The 22225-nt window shown below is 39.8% G+C and overlaps 1 protein-coding gene across 1 annotated transcript in view; it reads right to left on the bottom strand.

Moving 5' to 3' along the window:
* Positions 1-22225, bottom strand: part of LOC135211133 (chromosome-associated kinesin KIF4A-like) — a 214569-nt gene that overhangs the window by 161757 nt on the left and 30587 nt on the right. The window contains 1 exon segment of the mRNA XM_064244278.1: positions 13166-13356. Coding sequence (XP_064100348.1) covers positions 13166-13356 — 191 coding nt within the window.

Here is a 22225-nt window from a genome sequence, read left to right as displayed (position 1 = left end):
CTGTTCTTGATAAGAGAGGTGGAATCCATTAGGGGTCCGTCTGTAAAAGCCAGTACAGTCTCCGGGCCAAGTTGTTTGCAGGTAGCTGGATGGTGCCAGGTATGAAAGACCTACCTCCAGATAGGTACAGTCTCCTGAACGCTGAGTCTTCCTCCAGTACAATGGCCCCAGAGGAAGCAGCGACTCTAGCCACTGTGAAGGATCACAAGTCTAGCCAGAAGATTACCTGAAGTGTCACTGGTTCCTTTCAAGAGAAAGATTCTCTCGCTCGTCAGGTGATGCAGTGACAGACTGGGACCCAGGTAAACTGGGTCCAGGTTACCTGGTTGTTGATAGAGGCTTTTCGGAATGCTTGAGTTAGCAGGACTGGTAGTAGCACTGGATGTAGCAGTGCCTCTGCCAATAGTAGCTCTGGTAGCATGGTAGCAGTGCCCTTGCTAGCAGCAGCGCTGATGGAAGCAGCACCTCTGCTAGCAGCAGCACTGGTGGGAGCAGTGCCCCCGCTAGCAGCAGCACTCATGGGAGCAGTGCCCCCATTACCAGCAGCGCTGCACCCTGTCTGGCTAGATTGTGCACCAATTTTATGCCTCTGGCAGGTAGAGGATGGGGAAGTAGCTTGGCCTAATAATTGGACTTAAATGAATTCTCTTGTCCAGAGACGAGACGAGGTCATTCATCTGTTCCAGGGCTGACCATGGCAGCCATGTCGAGATCTTGGGTTCCCTCTTGGATCCCCACAAGGCTTCGAGTCAGTAGAGGAGTCCGTGGCCATTCCCAAAAGATTGTTATGCTGACATATCAGCATTACGATCTCTGAAAAAGTCCTGTGAATCTCTGGGGTGTCAGTGTCTCTGGGTAGAGGACCTTCGCGTCCTTTTGAGAGACTGGTCCTCCCGATCAACTCTCCCCTGTGAGAGAACCTCACCAGATCCCTTAGATCCTTCCTCAACGACGCGGGCATATGACCTGTGGGGTCCAAATACCCCTCCAGGAACATAGGTAACAAGAATGAATCCTGAGGAGCGCACTCCAAAGGATTACTACTATTCGACTCGCCTTTCCCAGTGTAGTCCAAGGAAGTAAAGGGAATAGGAGAGGAGGATAGGATGCTCTCACTTCTCCTAGCAGCGCTGCTGCTGGGGGAGTGAGCCATGCCCTTGCATCGATGGCGTGGGTGTGGGAGAGCGCAATCACCTTAACGAAAAGCTTTCCTGAGAAAATGCAGCGGTACTCGCCGTTTACTAGTAAAGGTGGTTGCAGGACTGGTAGCAGCACCTCTGCCAGCAGAGACATGGTTCCCTGCCTGGCGAGGATGTACATCGTTCTCACAATGCACCCAAGTCCTCTTCGAGGTCAAAAACCTCATGTGAAGAGGACTGTAAGGGGACCTTCTCTTAGCTTCTCCAGATGGCTTATTCCAAAGAACTGAGACATCAATCCTACATCCTGAAGAAGAACCAAGCTTGGTCTTCACACTTTGGTCCCTACTCTCGCCCCATGCCACTGTGCTAGTGAGGAGAGACCTCACCTTCCTTGACTGTGGGTGTACGTCCTCCCTTAAGTGGTCGGACATTCGGAGATTCTCACGAACGAGATTCCGACATGGTCCCAGTCCCTCAATCAGGGCCCTTAGGGAACAGAGGCTGGTGAACGAACCTTGGTTCGGGCTCCACTGGCTCCCGAGACCCTGGTCCCCGGGGACAGCGTCTCAGGCCCCACTTCCGAAGAAGCATGAGAGCCAGCAAGAGTCAACTGCTTCCTCCCCGAAGGATGGAGGCAGACCCTGTGAAGCTTCCAAAGGGAGAGGTGAGGAGGTGGCAGGTGAGGAGGTGGCAGGTGACGACGATGACAACGAGGATGAAGACAAAGTTGAAGACGACAGGACTCCTTGGATTCTTCATCTTCTTCGCCTTCCTCTTCAACAGCTTCCACAGTATTGTTGTCAGGAGCCCCCAAGGGGCTGCAGACAACCCATCAGGTCCAGAGGTTGGTACATGGACAGGTCCAGGGAAGGGAGCAGGAGGTGTAGGTACAGAAGCAGGAACAAGCGGGAATGTCCGGAGGCACTGCAGGGACAGGAACTAGCAAGTGATAGGCTGTAGAAGTGGTCTGGCCCCATTACTACCTTAGGTGATACATTTGTCGGGTGACGAGACCAGACCAGGTGCGCTGCAGACACCTCTATTGAGGTGTAACAGCAAGCCTGGATCGATAGCCATCCCATAAAAATCCACGCTAGTTCTAAGTCTGATACTCCACATGCCAAAGTGAAAAGTTCAGAAATTAATAAAGGGGGTTTCCCCCTCGTGCAAAGGTATACTTTGGAGCGAGGGGAGGACCCTAAAGGAGCGATCCCCAGGTCTGGGACCACCGCCCCCCCCCCCCCCTATTCTTCCCCCTCTGACTCATCAGAAGGGGAAGATGATGAAGCTTCTCTCGGAGGGGCGACAGCGAGTAAGGGATGATTGCCAGACCGGTAAATACAAAGGAAGAGGAGGTTAGTACCTCGATGTGGTGGGAGGTAGCAGGACTGGTAGCAGTGCTGGTGTCTTACCCTCATCACAGGTCTCCCAATGTATTCCTCCTCCCAAAAAACTTCCCCACTGTTTCAAGACCAAATGGAGCATTCCACAAAAACACTCATGCCCCCACCATGATGGGCAAAGGGCGTGAAGATCTTTCTATCAAGGCGCGGATTGCCGCACCTCCTACCCTCTATCCTGGGGCAGGGTACAAGGCTGTTGCGATTCATGCGTTTGCATGATTCAGTATATCGTAAACACAATATCACAGCAATGATAACTTATAAAGAAGTTGCAATTCATGGGTTTGCATGATTCAGTATATCACAAACACATTATCACAACAACAATCATAACTTGTAATAAGAAATAACAAAGAAAAATCCCACCGGGATTGAAAGAAAACAGCAGTAAACAGTTGGGCAGAGAGTGGTGGAGAACACGCCTATCCGCAACGACGATCAAAAGCAAACTGGAATGTTTACGTCCCGTCAGAGGGACTACCAATGACCGGACCAGTAGTTAACTACCGAACCACCTTGTTTAAGAATTCAGCAACCATGTCCAGGCTACGCCTTAAGTAATTCCTATAGTAAAAGACTGAGGGTTTGAGTATTTTAAATAGTCCTATAAAAAAAAGTGCAATTTGTGACAAAAAATAAAAAATACAGTAAATTTTGAATATTTCTCAGTGAAAAATACTGCAAACAGGCAAATTTTCTTTGAATAATGGTATGTGTGGTGCATAGATAAAATCCGCAAATAGTGGGGGTCGGCTGCAATATTGTCATATGTATACATACCACATGGAAACAGTAGTATTATTGTTGTTATCAACAGTCATTTGCCTAGCCTTTCCTTTAATACCAGAATTTGATGTAGTCAAGCTTCTCTTTTTTTTTTTCAATAACCTCAGTGCTATGAATGTAATACATTTAGTACAGCTTTCAATGATAATGACACTTTCTATAGGAAGCGTTTTATTTTCTTTTCATTGGAATGTGTTTTAACCTAAATCTTTGTTTCTATCATTGGTTTCAACTGCTATGGCCGCCTATTTAGGTGACAAGTGCTTAAAAGCAAATTAGAGTTTCTACTAGGTTAGGTTAAGACAAAATCTCTAACAATTTCTTTATTTATTTACTTTGACTGTACAGATAATGTTTAGATTATCTTCCATTTATAGTGTATTAGCTTACAATTTTAGCTAAGTTTCCCTTAAAAAATTTTCTATTTACTCTGGTAAGTGCCCTAATTATCCATATTAGACATGACTGCTTATTTTTGCCAGTTAGGCTATGGCTTCAAATAGCTATTTCCAAAATATGATCAATATCCGATGTTTTGAAGATTTTATTGATGAAAATCAATTAGAAATGGCCATGAAATGCACAGCCATTACTTTATTCTCCAGCTATATGGACAATAGTAACAATTGTTGTGGGTGGGATGCAAATGTTCACAAGATATTAGGTTGGTATACCTACGAAAAATGTACTATATACTGGAAAAAAATGACCTTATGATAAGATAGTTTTAATTATACTTACCCAGTAATTATATAGCTAAGAGTTTCATTCGCCAGCAGTTAAAATCCCAAAATTCACGGGTCGCGCTATCTATTTGCCTTGGTTGGTAACAGTACCCGCCCACTTTCAGGGCAAGAGAGAGGAATGGCAAAGACCTCAGTTTGCTTATGCTCGTCAACAGGAATCCATGCTAGGGGACAGAGGGTGGGCTCCGATTACATAATTACTGGGTAAGTAGTATAATTAAATCTTTATCATAAAAATGTAATTTTGAATTATCTAAGGGGGAGAATAATAGAGCTGATTTTTGCGAGGAAGTAATGCCCTTCGACATATAGGAACACCAGAACTCCCTCTTCTTGAGCGTTCCTATCGTGTAGAGAGAAAGCAAGTCGTGGGAACTGTCCCTAATCCCCTTTGTGATACACAAGAGGACTCCCATCCAATCTGCCAAGAGGTTCTCCAAAAGCAAAGGAAAGACCTAATCTTGCAGGCCAGAACACTAACAGACCAATCAAGAAAGTTGAAAACTTCAAATAAAATTGAAAATGCCTTCCAGGCAGAAAACAAAATCTTCTCCGAAGAAAAAGACAAGCGTCTGGCTGCGTCTACAAGACCAGAAAAATCTCCCTGTGCAGAGGCGCAAACACCCAAGGATGGAGCCTCTTTCATAGCATACGACAAGTATCTCCACCTGGAGATTCAAGAAGCAAGCCAGGTGTCTATCACTTTGAAAATTTTCTCAGCTGAGGGGGACAAAACTATGTTCAGCATCTTTGAGCGTTTCGATGAAGGCATACTATCCATAATCAAAGTCGATTCGGGAGACGATGGAGAAGCAGGCTTGAAAAAGGACAGATGTGGAAAGCAAGAACTTCAATAAGGCCACATACATTGATGAGGCAGCCACTTGATCATCTGAAGCTTCATCTTCAGACAAAATAGGGGAAAGATCCACATCTGCAGGAGCCTGAAGTGTGGCTGCATCAACTTGTGTCCGTGTCGAAACATCCTCTATAGGAGTTTGCGGCACTGCAGTGTCTCAAGGCGTTCAAGGAGACGATGTAGAGGGAGCTTCACCCACTAATGGCACCAGTTGAACTGTTATGGGCGATTGCTGGACCGTCACAGGCGCTAACTGAGTCGTCGGAGCTTGAACTGAAGAAAGAGGCTTATCCAGTTAAAGTAGAATACTGTTGAGCTTCACCTGAATGGGATCTACTGTCTCAACAGCAGAAGCAGAAGCATCAGGAGCCAAGGGAGTTCAAGGAAACTCCTGCGCGACGAAAGCAGGCACTAATTGTTGAGCGACAGAAGGGAGCTCAGGCACCAACGGGCACTCGACTACATTTGATGGACGCTCCTGCACAACAGATACAGGAGCTTGAAGAGGAGCCGAAGAGCGACGACGAGCCTTGGGCGCCGGAGGAGCGTCAACTTTCGAGAGAAAAGCGCTCCGGGTTGTCCCAATGACTGCAAGAAGGGTGTGGTTCTCTAGGTTTCTTAGTAGGAACCACTGGAGCTACATCCAAAACGCCTCTCCTCTTCAACAGTCGAGACTCGCTCCCCCAACGCCAATGGCGTCGTGGAGAGGCGTCATCTGAACTCAACACTTTATGCACATCCAAGGAGAGACCTTTCCAACGGCTCTTCGTTTCAACCTCCCCTGGGCTACCAGTTTGACTCCTCTCCTGCCTAGGAGCATCGGTGGGATGGAACAGCCTGATTATATAATTGTCTAAGTTTTTATGGGTATAGATAAGTGTGATTATATTGTATAATTGTTATGGTATAGATAAGTGTTGATTATATATGGTAAATTGTTATGGGTATTTATGCATTGTTTGAAATATGGTGGGTGTCCTATATATAGACAACATGTGGTAGATTCTAGAAGGTGTCTGTTGATGTATTTAAGTTGTGTTGTGACGTCATAGGCTGTGACGTCATAGACAAGATGGCGGCGGCGTCGGCAGGATGTAAACAATAACACGGGGCAGTAGAAAGCACGTGTTGGTGGTGTGTGGTTGGTAGGGAGAGCTCTCTGTCTGGTAGGAGTTGTTTTTTGGGTCGTAAGTCTTGTGGTGCTGGTGTTTTAAGGTGATTTCTGGAGTGTACTGGAGTTGGAGAAAGCGTACAGGTGGGTAGATTATTCATTTTTATAGAGAAAGAAAGGAGTTAGGCTAGGCCAAAATTCAAACTGGTAGCAGAGCGTGGTTGATCAAAGATGCCTGGATCCGACAGTGAACAAAGGGAGACTACTAGATGGAGAAGGGAATGTCCTAGGTTTAGCGGGATACAAGAAGAATACAAAGAATGGAAAGGTCAAGCCGAAGATTGGCTATTGTTGTATGGAGAAGATACAAAATACCCGGCGATAGAAATGAGAATGAGCTTAAAAGGGAAAGCCCGAGAGCTAGTGGAAAGCATTAGATAAAGATAAACTTACTGGTACAGAGGGTCCAAAGTTAATCCTAGAGAAACTAGATAAAGCCTATCTAAAAGACTCGGTAATGGAGAATTACGGTAGAATAAAAAGATACCTTCTAATAAGAAGAGAATCTAGTGAAAATATGGCGGACTATTTAATTAGATACGAGAAGGCAGCATCTGAGTGTGAAAGAGCAATGGGGAAAGGCGCGCTTGAAGGCGAAGTCAAGGGGTATCATGTAATAGAGCAAGCAATCTCACGGAAAATCAAAAACAAATGGTATTATCGGCTTGTGGGCAAGAAAAGCTAGAGTACGGAACAGTGTCGCAAACAATGAAAAGACTATTTGAGGGATTAGGGAGCTAAAGAGGAACGGGAATGGTGGGGTTCGTCAGAAGGCAATGCCAGTTCTGGGAGAGGGAGGAAAACCAAAGATATCGGGGAAGATGGAACCGAGGAAGGGGTGGTAGAAATCCTATAAACAAAGAAGGAAGGTAACAGTATGTGCAATATGCAGCTCAGAATGGCATTGGGCTAGGGATTGTCCTCAGAATTTTCATAATAGGAAGAAAACTGAAACAAGACTAGAAGAAAATAAGGTAAAAACAGAAAATGGGACAGAAGAAGAAGAGGTTTATGTAGGAGAAGTTAATAAAATAGTGGAAGCATCATGGGAGGTGGTTGATGCAATTTTGGACACAGGGTGTAAATCAACAGTTTGCGGGGAATTGTGACTAGCACGTATTGTCATGGATTTGAGTCAGGAAGAGTTGAGGAGAATGAGGGACACTAGGACAGAGTCTAATAAAGTGTTTAATTTTGGTGAGACATCTTATAAGTCCAGAGGAATAATAGAAATACCTGTGATACTAAAAAACAGAAAGTTTTATTTGAAGACGGAAATTCTGCAAGGTGATATACCCTGGCTGATAGGTAAGCAAACCATGAGTAAAATGGGTATGACCCTAAATTTGAAAGAAAATTGTGTCATAGTAGAAGTATTAGGGGGAATGAAAGTAGAGTTAAGAGAAGACGAACAGGGTCATTTAAGAGTGCCTATAAGGAGGAGGAAGGTAGAAGAATTATTACTGGAGGGTTGGAAGGGAAAGAATCCGAGGGAAATTAAGAACACAATGAAGAAATTACATTTACAGTTTGGTCATGGAAGTGGAGATAAAATATGGAAGCTAACAGAGGAAGCACAATGGAGTAATGGGTTAATCGAAAAAGAAAAAGAGGAAATAAGAAAGTTACTAACGGAACTGATTAAAAATTGTGAGGTTGTAAAAAATACAAAAGAAACCCCGCCAAACCGGTAGTAGGCTTTTCTTGGAGTAAAACGTTCAATGAAGTCGTAGCGATGGATGTGGGAGAGATAGAAGAGAGAAAGTTCTTGGTAATAGTGGATATGGCAACGAGATATTGTCAGGCCTGTTGGATAAAAGATAAGAAACCAGAAACTATAATAAAGATACTTTTTGAGTGCTGGTTTGCTATATTTGGAGCACCCTCCAAAATATTGTCAGATAATGGGGGAAGAGAAAATTTCAAAATGAAAAAGTAAGGAGGATGGCAGAAAAATGGAATATTAAAGTATTAGCCACAGCATCAGAATCTCCGTGGAGCAACGGATTATGTGAAAAGACCGTAGGCATGATCAAGGGAAGTGTAAGGAAGATGATGGAGGAAGAGGAAGTAGATTGGTCCCTAGCTTTGAAATGGGTAGTGAGTGCTAGGAACTGTTTAATGAATAATGGAGGTTTCTCTCCCAACCAATTAGTATTTGGAAAAAACCCTTCACTGCCTAACCTAATAGGAGAAGAAAGTTCTAGTCCTGCAAGCAGAGAAAAAGGGATGGAAGAGGGTATGGTAAGGGACACACTGAATGCAATGCACAAGGCCAGAGAAGCATTTATAAAAAAATGAGTCCTGTAATAAAATAAGAATAGCGCTAAACAAAAACATCAGAGAACATAAATTTGAAGAAGCAGTGGTAGGAGATGAGGTATTCTATAAGAGGGAAATGAAAATGAATGGAGAGGACCTGCTCAGGTAGTGGAGTATCGGGAAAACAATAATAGTCAAACATGGGGATTCTTTAAGAGAAGTAGCTAGGATACATGTGACAAGATTCAACGACGATCACCAGATACAGAAGAGATATCGGCTAGAATAGATAAATCCCATGGGTGAAAGGTAGGTCAGATGGCCCAAATGAAGGGAAAGTAGATTGGCTGGAAGGAGAGGAGATAATGGGTGAGAGAAGGAATGCAGACACAGAGACTATAGAAAGAGAGGTGATAGAGGAAACAGTGGAAGATAACGGGCAAAGTGGGTCAATAGAAAGCGAGTTAATGGAAGAGATACCAAAATTCAAAAAGGGAAATAGAGTTAGGGCTATAAACAATGATACAGGACAAGTAGAAGAATGGACTATTTTAGGTCTTGCAGGAAAAAGATCAAGCCAAGCATGGGCTGATTCGTACAATATACGAGACTCACAGTCAGGTGACAAAGGGTGGGTTAACTTGAGGGATTATAGTCAGGTAGAAAAAATTGAAGATGAAGAGGAGGTGTTGCTGGGATTTGAAAATAGAAGCATAATGGAAGCTAAAGAAAAAGAACTTCTAAGTTGGAGAGATAACCAGGTATATGAGGAGGTAAATGATGTTGGACAAAAAGCTATATCTACAAGATGGATAGTAACTGAAAAGATAAAGGGGGGGAAAGGATATGTAAAGCAAGATTGGTAGCTAGAGGGTTTGAAGAAGAAATGGCTGAGTGGGAAAAGGATGCTCCCACATGCAATGCTGAAATTTGTTTTAAAATTCTGTCTAACCATAATAAAGGTGAAAAATTGGAATTGTTATACATTGGATGTCAAAACTGCATATTTACAAGGTGACGAGATACAAAGAGAAGTGTACTTGAAGCCACCAAGGGAAGATGGTTGGAGGGGATTATGGAAGTTGAAGAAAACAGTCTATGGGCTCAAGGATGCAGCAAAAGCATGGTATTGTAAAGTGGTGAAAGTAGTGAAGGAGCTTCAAGGTGAGAGAAGTAGACTAGAACCTAATATATTCTTTTGGAAAAAGAACAATAAATTGGAAGGCATTTTGTGTACACACGTAGATGATTTTTGCTACGGAGGAACTGAAGGATTCTTAAAGGAAACGATTGGGAGATTGAAAGGGAAATTGCAAGTAGGAGAACAAGAGAGTAAAAGGTTCAAGTATATAGGAGTAGTAATAGAGCAGAAGGAGAATTAGATTTTTCCCTTAATCAGTGGCAGATATATAAATTCCATAAGAGAACCAGAGGCTAGAAGATATACGGGTAATAGAGTGCTAGAACAAAAAGAGTTAACAGAGTACAGATCAGTGGTAGGACAGCTGAATTGGGTATCACTACACACGATGCCAGAAATATCATATGATATTAGCGAATTAAGTAAAGCATTTAAAGAAGGAACAACTCAGGATATGAAGAAACTTATTAAAATTGTGAGAAAACTAAGAGCATGATGGGCGAAGTTACAATAAGTGAGATGGAAGAAAGAAAGGGTTTATTGGGAAGCCTATGCAGACGCTTCATTTGGAAACATAGAAGATGGCCATACTCAACTGGGTTATATTATTTCTTTGACAGATGGGAAGAGGAGAAGTCCCATATGGTGGAAGTCTAGGAAATCCAGGAGAGTGGCAAAATCCACCATTGAGGCTGAAGCCCTGAGTGTTGGGGAAGCTGTAGAAGGATTGATATATTTCAAGCATTTGTGGGAAGAGGTAGTAGGAGGGAGAAATTTAGAAGCCTTGGTTAACACTGATAGTAAAACACTAATGACCGCCATCAAATCGAGCACTGGTGTAAGTAGCAAGAGATTAAAAATAGATATTGCTGCAATAAGGGAAACCATTGAATCCGGGGAAATAAAGGAGGTGAGATGGATAAAAGGAAAGGAGCAAGTGGCTGATGTATTAACTAAAGCAGGAGTTTCAGGGGAATGTATTAGAAATTATGTAGAGGGTAAAGAGTTGGAGGACGAAGGAAATTAAGAGGGGAATACTAGGTTAGGAAACAGTCGGAGGGGAGGGAGAAAGAGATAAGTGTGATTATATATTGTATAATTGTTATGGGTATAGATAAGTGTGATTATATATTGTATAATTGTTATGGGTATTTTATGCATTGTTGAAATATGGTGGGTGTCCTATATATAGACAACATGTGGTAGATTCTAGAAGGTGTCTGTTGATGTATTTAAGTTGTGTTGTGACGTCATAGGCTGTGACGTCATAGACAAGATGGCGGCGGCGTCGGCAGGATGTAAACAATAACACGGGGCAGTAGAAAGCACGTGTTGGTGGTGTGTGGTTGGTAGGGGAGAGCTCTCTGTCTGGTAGGAGTTGTTTTTTGGGTCGTAAGTCTTGTGGTGCTGGTGTTTTAAGGTGATTTCTGGAGTGTACTGGAGTTGGAGAAAGCGTACAGGTGGGTAGATTATTCATTTTTATAGAGAAAGAAAGGAGTTAGGCTAGGCCAAAATTCAAACAGCCAACTCTTCCACAGACACAACACTATCACTTTTCCCCTTGTCCATAAGGATCTTCACAGATGCACCAAGCTGTACTAACAGAGCAAAATGCATATCAATCTTTTCCTCTAAACAGGTGATGGGGTTGAGGGGTTGGGATTGGAAGTGTGGGAGCCTGCAAATGGAGGTGGCGTAGCAAGAGAAGTGGGGGCAGGAACTAAAGATATACTAGCAGGAATACTCAGATGCAAATTCAAATCAGAAGAATCCTGGCTAGTTGATTTTGAATTTGCCCCCATCAAAGCCTTTCTCTTCCTATCTCTCTCTAATTTCTTAAATGAGATTCCAACTCCTCCACTTCCTTTCATCCCAATCAACACATTCATTACATGTACTATTATCAAATGAACATAATTGCCCTCTAAGTAGTACCTAAAGTGTGATTATCATGATTCCTTGGTTAGCCTATTCTTATAACCTCTAGTGCAATACCTAAAGCTAGCAGAGCCTGTGTACGACATTGTCAAAAACACTAAGACCTGACGGTTAAACAAAAATAATAATGGAAAAAAAAATAAAAGAGGACTTATCACAAAACCTAATGCTATCTGTATGCTTTGTCAAGATGACTAATACAAGAATAGAGTACTTTGCCAATTGCAATTACAAAAAGGAAATTCCAAAAAAATTTCAAGAATAACTGCAACCGACAACCATAGCCATCAGCCGGCAGAAACAAACTGAGCTCTTTGCCGTGTTGTTCCTCTCTCTTGCCCCAAAAGTGGGCGGGGCACTGTTACCTAACCAAGGAAAATAAATAGTTAGCGCGCCCTGCGAATTTTGGGATTTTAACTGCCAGTGAGTGAAACTCTAACCTATATAATTACTGGGGAAGTTTTTTAATTAAAATTACAATTTGTTCTGAGAACTAGGTGGGAGGTACTGTCTCACTGAGCATGAGGTTTTTATTTTTTTTTCTTTCTTTTACAAAATTTGCATTTCAGATGTGAGAGACATGGGATGGTCCATCACCACCTGGCAATGCCTATTTCCTGGTCATATGCAATAAGCAGGGGAAGGATGACTCCAGCAACCTAAGAAGATGACTAACTTATACCAACATATTTGGTCTATTACACAGGGAGAGCACAAAAGGAGTAACAACCCAAGCAGACCCAATACCAGAGACTTACAAGGTAAATTCTTCAAGATATCCCAATCCCTTCAGAGCTTAAAAATGTTGAGGATTAATATCATGAAAGGATGTGACCTTACCCAGACATGCGCATACCCAATATACATCTAAGCAATGAATCAGCTCTCTCACACACAACGGACTCGCAAATATACATCCTGTATCCCCAAAAAGCTGGTAAAGATAATTATTCATACTCTTCAGAATCAAATTCAATGGCTGCAGAAAGGCAATGTGTTCTGAAAAGGGCAAAAGAGGAAATGAGAGTTCCAGCCACTCAGATCCCCTTTCCCTTGTGAAAGCTTTGTTACAAAGCTTCCAGCCAAGTGAACAGTAATCCCCCACTTACATTTCTTCCCCTTGTGACAACTTTGTTACAAAGCTTCTATGTCCCACTGCTCCTAAATAAAAATTCCCATGATTTCTTTCAAATTTAAGAAATACATTAGATATACTTTATGTAAGCATACAATAATCCTTCCCATACATAAAAGGCCAACTCTCCAATCTGATGTAAGGATAGATTTTTTTAATTACTGGCTACAAAGAATGAACTTAAAAATTCTTAAATCAATCATACTTGGCAAATGTTAAAATATAGCCATTCCTACACAAAACTCCTCCCCAAAAAAAATTAATATGGCTATTCAAGTCCTGCCTTATTCACTAGGTTCCCAATCTCATTTGTGTGTATCACTGATGTAAGTGTGTACCACTGCCGTAAGCATTCTTATTTTCACTTAAATATGCCACAAAACCACCTGACAGTAAAAAGAAGCAGGTGTACTAAAGGCCAAAAATAAAATTGGGAATTACCTGAGCTCTAATCTAATTATAAAGGTAATGTATTCACATACAAGACAGGTGTTTAGTAAATGTCTAAAAAACAATTCAACCTTTGATAAATGCACTGCAGCATTCTTCTTCTCAAAGGCTGATAAGTATGAATCCACTCACCTCTAAAAAGGACACTTTAACCATGAAATCACAATCAGTCTTGTCTGCTATGCCTTCAAAAATATCTCTTATTGCTCTTGGTATGATCCCTGTTTCTTCTTCAATATCATCTCCTTGCATGTGGGCTGTTCCCATACTGTGTGTCTTACCAGACCCAGTTTGGCCATAAGCCAAAACAGTAACATTATAGCCTTGAAAAAATAAATTACAATACATATTAGTTTGATATGCACACCACTTCACTCTTTTTATTATCTTTTAGAAGTAGTACACTACTTTCAAGTGGTACACTTTACTGTTTGCAAACTTAGTTAGAACACTTGAGATGTTCTGCACTGCAAGGCAGCAGTCCTGAAAAAGTTACAATTTGATATTTGCAGGAAACTGTCCGAGTTCAAAACATTTTGAAGCAGCCATTTACTTTTACAAAGTGCAACATTTCAAGGAAAGTAACTTTGACAGAAAATATTTTCTGGATGCCTATCACTCACATATACGTATGTACAGTGGACACCCGCTATTCGTTAAGGATACGTTCCAGACGCAACCCTCCCCCGTTAATAGCTAAAATCCATGCATACTTAGAACACCTATAAAAACGCTTAAAACTAGCTTTGTTTCAATTCAAACTCAAGAAAAATCTACAAATAATGATATTGGTACGTTTTTATAATAAGTTTTATCACAAAAAGTGTACTTGATCATGAAATTGATATGAAAATACAGTAATTTGTGGATATTTCTCATAGAAAATACCGCGAATACGCAAATTTTCTGCAAGCAATGGGTAGATATGGTCCCTAGAGAAATCCCCAGTTACGTCCGTCCGCAAATGCCGAGAACACCAATAAAGGGGGTCCACTGAACCCAACTTTCTCAGTCTGAATGTCCTACAGTCTAAGGAATAGAGAAGAAAGAGAAGTATAGAATATGCACCTTTAAGGCCCAGGAGTTCACAATATTAACTTGCAAGCAATTAGAGGGGCTGGGAAGTCATGGCTTTGAATGAAAATTTTTCACGAAACACTTGTTTTACAGTATCATCACTGACATATAATCCTAAAGGGCCCCGTAGACGTTACGATCACCAGATTCGGTTATCTGAATCGGAAGTAAATCTCACTGTCTATGGGGTGATCGTCCGACCCTCTCCGACGAACTCGCAACCTGCCGTTGCCAGGTTCATTGCATCCAATTTATTTCAGGTGGCCGGAAACCTCCACGTCTATGGTGTGATCTGAAGATTTACTTCAGTTTCAACGAGACGCTGAAGTGGCAACATGGCAGCTGCGTCCGCACATAAGGAGTTCTGGGAGGAGTTTATTGAACGTCGTAGGAAAGCGAAATTAGGCTTATGTGTATGTGCGTGTTGCATCTTGCATATTCTAATGGCATATACGGTAGTTTAGTATACACTAGGTCTATGATCTGTTAATGCAGAATAGGCACTTAAACCTACGGTTCTGCAACCAAGTAAGTGAAGTGTACAATTTTCAACTTGTGTACAAAAAATTTTTAGTTTATACATGGAACACTGAAATACTATTGAATATATTGTCATAGTTTTATCTTATTTTATGTATGGAAAACAACAATGTAATTTAAACAATAGTACTAGTACTACGCACACACACCAAGTGTGTGTGTGTTGTATATATATATATATATATATATATATATATATATATATATATATATATTATATATATATATATGTGTGTGTGTGTGTGTGTGTGTATATATATATATATATATATATATATATATATATATATATATATATATATATATATATATATATATATATATATATATATATATATATATATATATATATATATATATATATATATATATATATATATATATATACATATATATATATATATAATATATATATATATATATATATATATATATATATATATATATATATATATATATATATATTGTTATGAAGTGCCAAGTATCTGGTTACCATTTATCAATTATTACCTCACAAAAGCCAGACACCTGAACCCTCATAACACGTTTAAACGACTGAATACACTAAAGGCAACAGTGATCCCTTAACACTTACCAGTATTGCAGAAAATCAGACTAAGTCATCAAAACAGGTGTGAGGTAATCTTGTAAGTAATTAAAATTAATCAAAGGGCATCACTCCTTCAACAACTTTAAAACTCTAAGTATTTCCCTGATTTCAGAAGTCTAAGTACTTCCCTGGTTCTAAGTCACTTCAATTAAATTGAAGGAAAGCAAATCAATTACCACTCTATGTTTCTACCTAACATGAATATAATCTTAATTAAATATATTTATACTAGTGTAAGATAAAGAAAACACTTATAAAAATTTTAAATACAAAAATTTATTATTAAATTCAAAATTTATAAGTGAAATTCACAATATCAGGGAAAATTACTGTTACTTCAAAACAAAGTAAAGTTTAATTAATTCTTGAATCAAATTAAGTAAAATTAAATCAAAATTAATTTATCAAAAAATTCAAAAAAATTGATTCAATCAAAATTCAAAAGTGTTAGGCAATAATTGAAAATTTGAAATTAATTCACAAGTGCTAAACAACAATAAAACTTGAAAAGAATTCTAAGTAAATGCAAATCAATTCACAAGTGTTAAATTTAATTAAATGTGCAATGATAAAGCAATGAAAATAACTAAGTCAATTAAATTGTGAATGCAAATGAAAATATAAAACAAAAAGACACACTTCAATAAGAAAATGAATAAGTGCACAAACAATGGAACAGACACAAACACAAAAAATATCAGCAATGTGTAAAAGTGTAAATCTTTTTCATTCAAAACACTGTAACCAACAGTTTTTACCAAACCTTCGTAACAGACAACAGTTCCTATCAATTATTAGTTAAACACAATTCTTATCCGTTATTAGTTAAACACACTCCCTATCCATTATTAGTTGCAACTAATAAAAATATAACACACTTTACCTTTTTTGGTATACCAACTTCTTTCTTTCTCTTGTATATTACACTTTCACAAAAAAACCAGGCGCCGTTACGAAATGTTTGTTCAGATTCCACAAAAGAAATTAAATAAACTAAATAAATTCTAAGAAATATCAAATATAGAATTCTCACAAGTTATGAGTGACCAAATTTACGTTACATTAATAAAATCTCGATGTCGAGTGAGAGAGAGAGAGAGCGAGAGAGAGAGAGGGAGATCTAACTGCCTCGAGGTCTTAAGATCGAATGAATATCTCTTCCTTTATGGAAATGACAGAGCAGATGTCTCAAAACGTTCTAGGCACGAAAGCTTCTCGAAAGTTCTGAAATCTGACGCAATCTTACACACATAATGTGCAACATGCACGTGGCTTTGATTAAAGCATACACGTACAAGACAAGACTGCTCAACAGATACGTACCCGATTGAAACGGAGGGTAAACGATAATTAAGATTGACATGTTTTTGATGACAACGAGCTCGCTATCAAACGCGCTGACAGAGCAGGGAAGCAAACGGATCTCGCAGACTCTAATCTTAAAGTGCTGACATAAAAGTTAAACATTTGCAGCTTTGAAAAGACAAGGATCTCTCTCTTTACGTTATATATATATTCTTTTACAAGACGTTAATGCGAAATCTGAACACACATTTAAAACATCCTATTCTAAGCTATCTAGGAATCTGAAAAAATGTTGCACAATCTACATGACATTTCAAAGAGGGGAAAACATGCATTTTGAAAGTAGCAATATATAATAATTTATATATTATATATATATATATATATATATATATATTATATATATATATATATATATATATATATATATATATAATATATGTATATATATGTATATATATATATATATATTATATATATATATATATATATATATATATATATATATATATATTATATATATAATATTATATATAAGTATATGTATATATATATATATATATATATTTACATATGTATATATATATATATATATATATATATATATATATATATATATAAAATGTATATATATATATATATGTATATATATATATATATATATATATATATATATATATTATATATTATTATTTATAAGATATAATTAGTATATATGTATATATGTATTTCTGGGCTTGGCCGTGTCGCTCCGTGAAATAGGTTCCTTTAGCACTATTTCTAAGGTAAAATATTGTTATAATACCAGAGAACAGCTAAATTGGAAATGCCAGTTTGGAATGGGAGTCCCTTTCTGTAAAAACAACATACAACTATGTATTTATGGTTTTCTCTTTATTTTCTCTCTTCTACCACTTTATTCTTGAGACTCACTGAAGACTGTCCAGTCACATTTATGCCTGCATTTTAAAATGTTCCTAAAGTGTGACACAGCATTGTCATTAAACAGGTTTATAACATGGTTTGCTAATGTTTTGTGGGGTGATACTTTCAAGGAAACTATATTCCCCCACTTCGCACACATTTCTTGGGCCATCCTCTAACATTTCTCTATCTGCTTTTCTTACTAGTTTACTGTCATCTGTACATTTCCTAGGCCCCATGATTTATTTGCACTATAATCACAATAATACCACAAATAATTATGTGAAAGTTCAGCAGAGTTTAACACAGAACAAATGTTACAAATAAACTGAGCACTTCCTTTGTTTCAGCTGGGAGCCATATACACATGAACCATCAAATCACACATGTGTAAGCTGGTCATCTGACAAAGAAGTGAAGGCTCCGTTCTTCTGGGGACAAAATCCAGAAACTTCCTGGTTCCTTGAGCAGACTCCTCAACCCAGATGAAGGCGCTGAGCAGAAGATCAAGTCCATTCTCAGAGGAAGAAGGGATATCCTTTCCGAAAGTTTAAGTTTGGACAGCCACTACCGCAGGTCTGAATTAAATCAGGGACCAAAGGAAAAAACGATGGTGTCCAGCTGTGATTCCCTGTACCAGTTGGTCTTATGTTCAAAACCTTTGAGCTTTCCCCTTCAAAGGGAGACAAATATCAGTCATCCTAGGATACATGGACATATTCAGAAAAAGCTGATGTTCATGGCCAGAAAAAAAGAAAAATATAAGAGGAGGAGGAGGCCCACTGGACTCTCTGATTTGTCTCTGTCTTGAACATCATCTTAATCAGAGAGAGAGAAGGGAGCTGTAGGCCATGCAGACTCGCTGGCAATTCTGTGGGCTCGCAAGCAACAGAATGAACTTACATATCATCCTGCAGACTCTTAGATAACTGCAACCCTGCTGATCCTTGACAGTTGTGCAGACATGAGGACATCCATCCATACAGGATCAACTTCTTATTGGACTTAATAACGGTTACATGGACTCGACAACACCTTGTACAGATTGAAGACATCATACTAAAATGAGCATTATGGCCATCTGCCTGTCTGTTATTCAATCAAGGCTTAGTGGCTTGACGGATTTAAACCAAACAGAAACTATTGGATAGGGCTTTCACCAAGGATGGTTTATAGCCTTATATATACTTGCTGACCTGCCTGGGAAAACTGTGAATGATAGGCTACAGGTAGGGGGAGGGAAGAGGGAGGGGAGTTTCTGAAGTATAGCACAGTAGTGAGTTAGCAATACATCCACATACGCTGAATCCACTACAAATTCGTGCAATTTGCTGAGGACAGATCCTTGCACGATTCTTTTCCGCTTTGCTATGCAGTTTATTCCACACAATCGATAAAAAGTCTGACTATAGTTGAAAGGGAGATGGCTTCTCTTCAACAGAAATGATTTTCCTCTTCTAATAGTGAAATGTAATTTCCCCTTCCCCCTCTATCTTCCCATCCCTCTCCCCCTCCCAAATCCACCACCCAAGTCCTCTTCCCTTCTTTTTCCATTCCCCCTCCCCCTTCCTTTCTCCCTCCATTTCCCAACCCCTCTTCCCTCCCCATACCCATAGCCTGTCATTCGCAATTTTCCTGGGCAGCACTGGGTTGGTCAGCAAATATGCGAAACTGTACGTAGCAGCAGGTGTGACATTTTCATGCAATTCAACACAATACTCTAGACAGAAAAAATAGTCAGTGAGCAGGAGCTAGGCTTCCAGCAGTCGGAGCCTAGTGCAGGCAGACCGCATTTTACGATGGGAGTTACATTCTTGAGATGCTGAGCAAGTTGAAAATTGTTGTAAGCCGGAAAATTGTCGAAAATAGTCAAAAATCCTAAAAAAACATTACTTTGAATGCTTTGGATGCATGTTCAAAACTAAGTGAACTGCATTTTTATTGTGTTTTTCATAAAAAATTTCATAGCCTAAAATTTTGGGATTGAACATTACATGTGGTATAGGCTAGTTTTGGAAAAGTTCAAGATTTTGGCACTAGGCTAAGCCTAGATAATGGAAATGTGGGATTACTATAATGTGTGCTAGTTAGTGGTTGCTTGTAAACAAAAGGAGGTCAGAAGCTTCTTTTTCTTTTGCTTATTATAGTTAATTAATAATTATTTGAAATGAGTACAGTGAACCCCCTGTATTCGCAGATTTCTCTCTGGACAGGGGGGGAAGACAAAAGACTCTTGTATTGCTCCCTTCCAATGAAAGTCAAACTCTCATTTCTCAATTCTTGGAGGATGAGAAAAAATGCCAGAAGTTGGAGCTTTCTTCAACAAGCTCATAAATTCAGGTAACTAATCAAGATTTATTTGAGAAGAGTCGAGTATGCTGAGGTAGTGTGATCCAGCTCAATAACTTCAACATCAGATGAAATTGGAGAGGGAGCTAAGTCCGGTGCTTCCTAAGCCACTGCAAGAGGCTTCTGTAAAAGTCCCATGATACCATCAAGATGGCATTGAATAGGCTCCACCAAGGTATCAGCAATTAAAGGGGAGGACAAACCCGCAGAGACAGACTGAAGAGGCTGTGTTTAGTGCCCAGATTGTGGCTGCAAAATCATCCACAAAACCCCATTGCAACCAAAAACAAAGAGCAATTTCTCCCCTTACATTTTCAGAAATATGGAGTAGCTATGGGGTCCTCATTATCACCTATACTAGCTAACATCTATATGGAATATTTCGAAGCTAATCTAGTTCCCAATGTTAATGTCCCTAACTTAAAACTGCAAGGATGGTGGAGATATGTGGATATTTTTGCTATTCTGCAAGGTGATGAAAATTAAATATGATATTGTTATAATACAATAAAGTTTCATACATACTTACCTGGCAGATATATACATAGCTAAGACTCCGTCGTCCCCGACAGAAATTCAAATTTCGCGCCACTCGCTACAGGTAGGTCAGGTGATCTACCGGCCTGCCCTGGGCGGCAGGACTAGGAACCATTCCCGTTTTCTACTCATATATTTTCTCTTCCACCTGTCTCCTTGCGGGGAGGCTGGGTGGGCCCTAATCGTATATATCTGCCAGGTAAGTATGTATGAAACTTTATTGTATTATAACAATATCATTTTCATACAATCAACTTACCTGTCAGATATATACATAGCTGATTGGCACCCTTCGGTGGAGGGTAAGAGACAGCTAATACTGGAATAGACAGGTAAACAACATCTGTTGTAGGTATAAATAAAAACCTTGGTTCCTACCTGATAGGTGGTAGACTTCGTGGGTGTTTGCCCCGTAGTCTGCATCACCTCAAGAAACTTTAGTGAGATATGTGATCTATGGCCAAGAATTCTTGTGGAACTGCCGAAGGGGTCTTATCCACTTACTCGGCAGAGCCTGCAAGGACTTTGTCAATGGGTGCTGATCCACTTATATGACAACACACCTTATTAAGGAGCACACAACCAATCCCGACCACCTGATCCTAACCACCATGTTAGTATTAAAAATTGCTCCGAGTTATCCCCAACTCTTCGCAACAACCGTAACTCAAACCAAATTGCACACGCACACAATAATTTTTCAAAAAAAAATAAAAAAGATACTCATCTACTAAAAGATATCACAAGAGTTCCTTACTGACTTGATGTGACTGGCCGCCTGTGCGGTATCTGCACTTGTTCAGCAGAAAGTCTAGAACATATCTATTAGACATAAGTAGTAAAAATTAAGGATTGTTGTCAGCTCCTGTACCCAGGATTGTGCCCGCAGACACAAAAGGACCTAAGGAAAAAACATTTTTCATAGGTCACACGCACGTCCTTCAAATAGTGAGAAGCAAACACAGAATTACATCTCCAATATGTCGCTTCCAAGATATTCTTTAGTGACATATTTCTCTGAAAAGAGAGAGACGTCGCCACTGCTCTCACTTCATGAGCTCTTACTCTCAGGAGTTTGAAAGAATCATCCGTGCAAGCCTTATGAGCGTCCGTAATTACGTTCCTGACAAAAAAGGCTAAAGCATTCTTAGACATAGGTCTTGATGGATCCTTCACTGAGCACCAAAGACCTTGTCTAGAACCTCCCAACTGTTTCTTTTTCTGTAAGTAAAACTTTAACGCCCTTACTGGGCAAAGAGACCTCTCCGGTTCCCTGCCGACGAGACCCGATAATCCTTTTACCTCGAAGTTTCTCGGCCAGGGATTCGAAGGATTTTCATTCTTTGCCAAGAATAATTCCTTGAAGGAACAGATGGCTGAATCTATATTGAACCCGACTTTGTCACTAAGGGCGTGCAGTTCACTAACTCTTTTTCGCCGTCGCCAGTGACAAAAGAAATAAACATTTCTCGTTATAATCACGAAACAGGCCAAATGTAGGGGTTCAATCTCTCTGAAGACAAGAACTTCAGCAATACGTCTAGATTCCAGTTAGGGCGAGAAGTAATCTTAGACTTCTTGGTCTCAAAAGACCTAATCAGATCATGTAGATCTTTATCGTTTCCCAAATTTAGGCCTCTATTCCTAAAGACGGCCGATAGCATACTCCTATAGCCCTTTATCGTGGCTACGGAGAGACGCGATTCTTCTCTCAGAAATAACAGAAAATCAGCTATTTCTGTTACAGAGGTACTGGAGGAGGACAACTTCTTCGACTTACACCACCTTCTAAAAACTTCCCACTTGGATTGGTAAACCCGGATAGTGGAAGTTCTCCGGGCTCTAGCGAT

Source organism: Macrobrachium nipponense, chromosome 4, assembly GCF_015104395.2.
Source record: "Macrobrachium nipponense isolate FS-2020 chromosome 4, ASM1510439v2, whole genome shotgun sequence".
Lineage (NCBI taxonomy): Eukaryota > Metazoa > Arthropoda > Malacostraca > Decapoda > Palaemonidae > Macrobrachium > Macrobrachium nipponense.
This window is presented reverse-complemented; position numbering and strand designations above follow the sequence as displayed.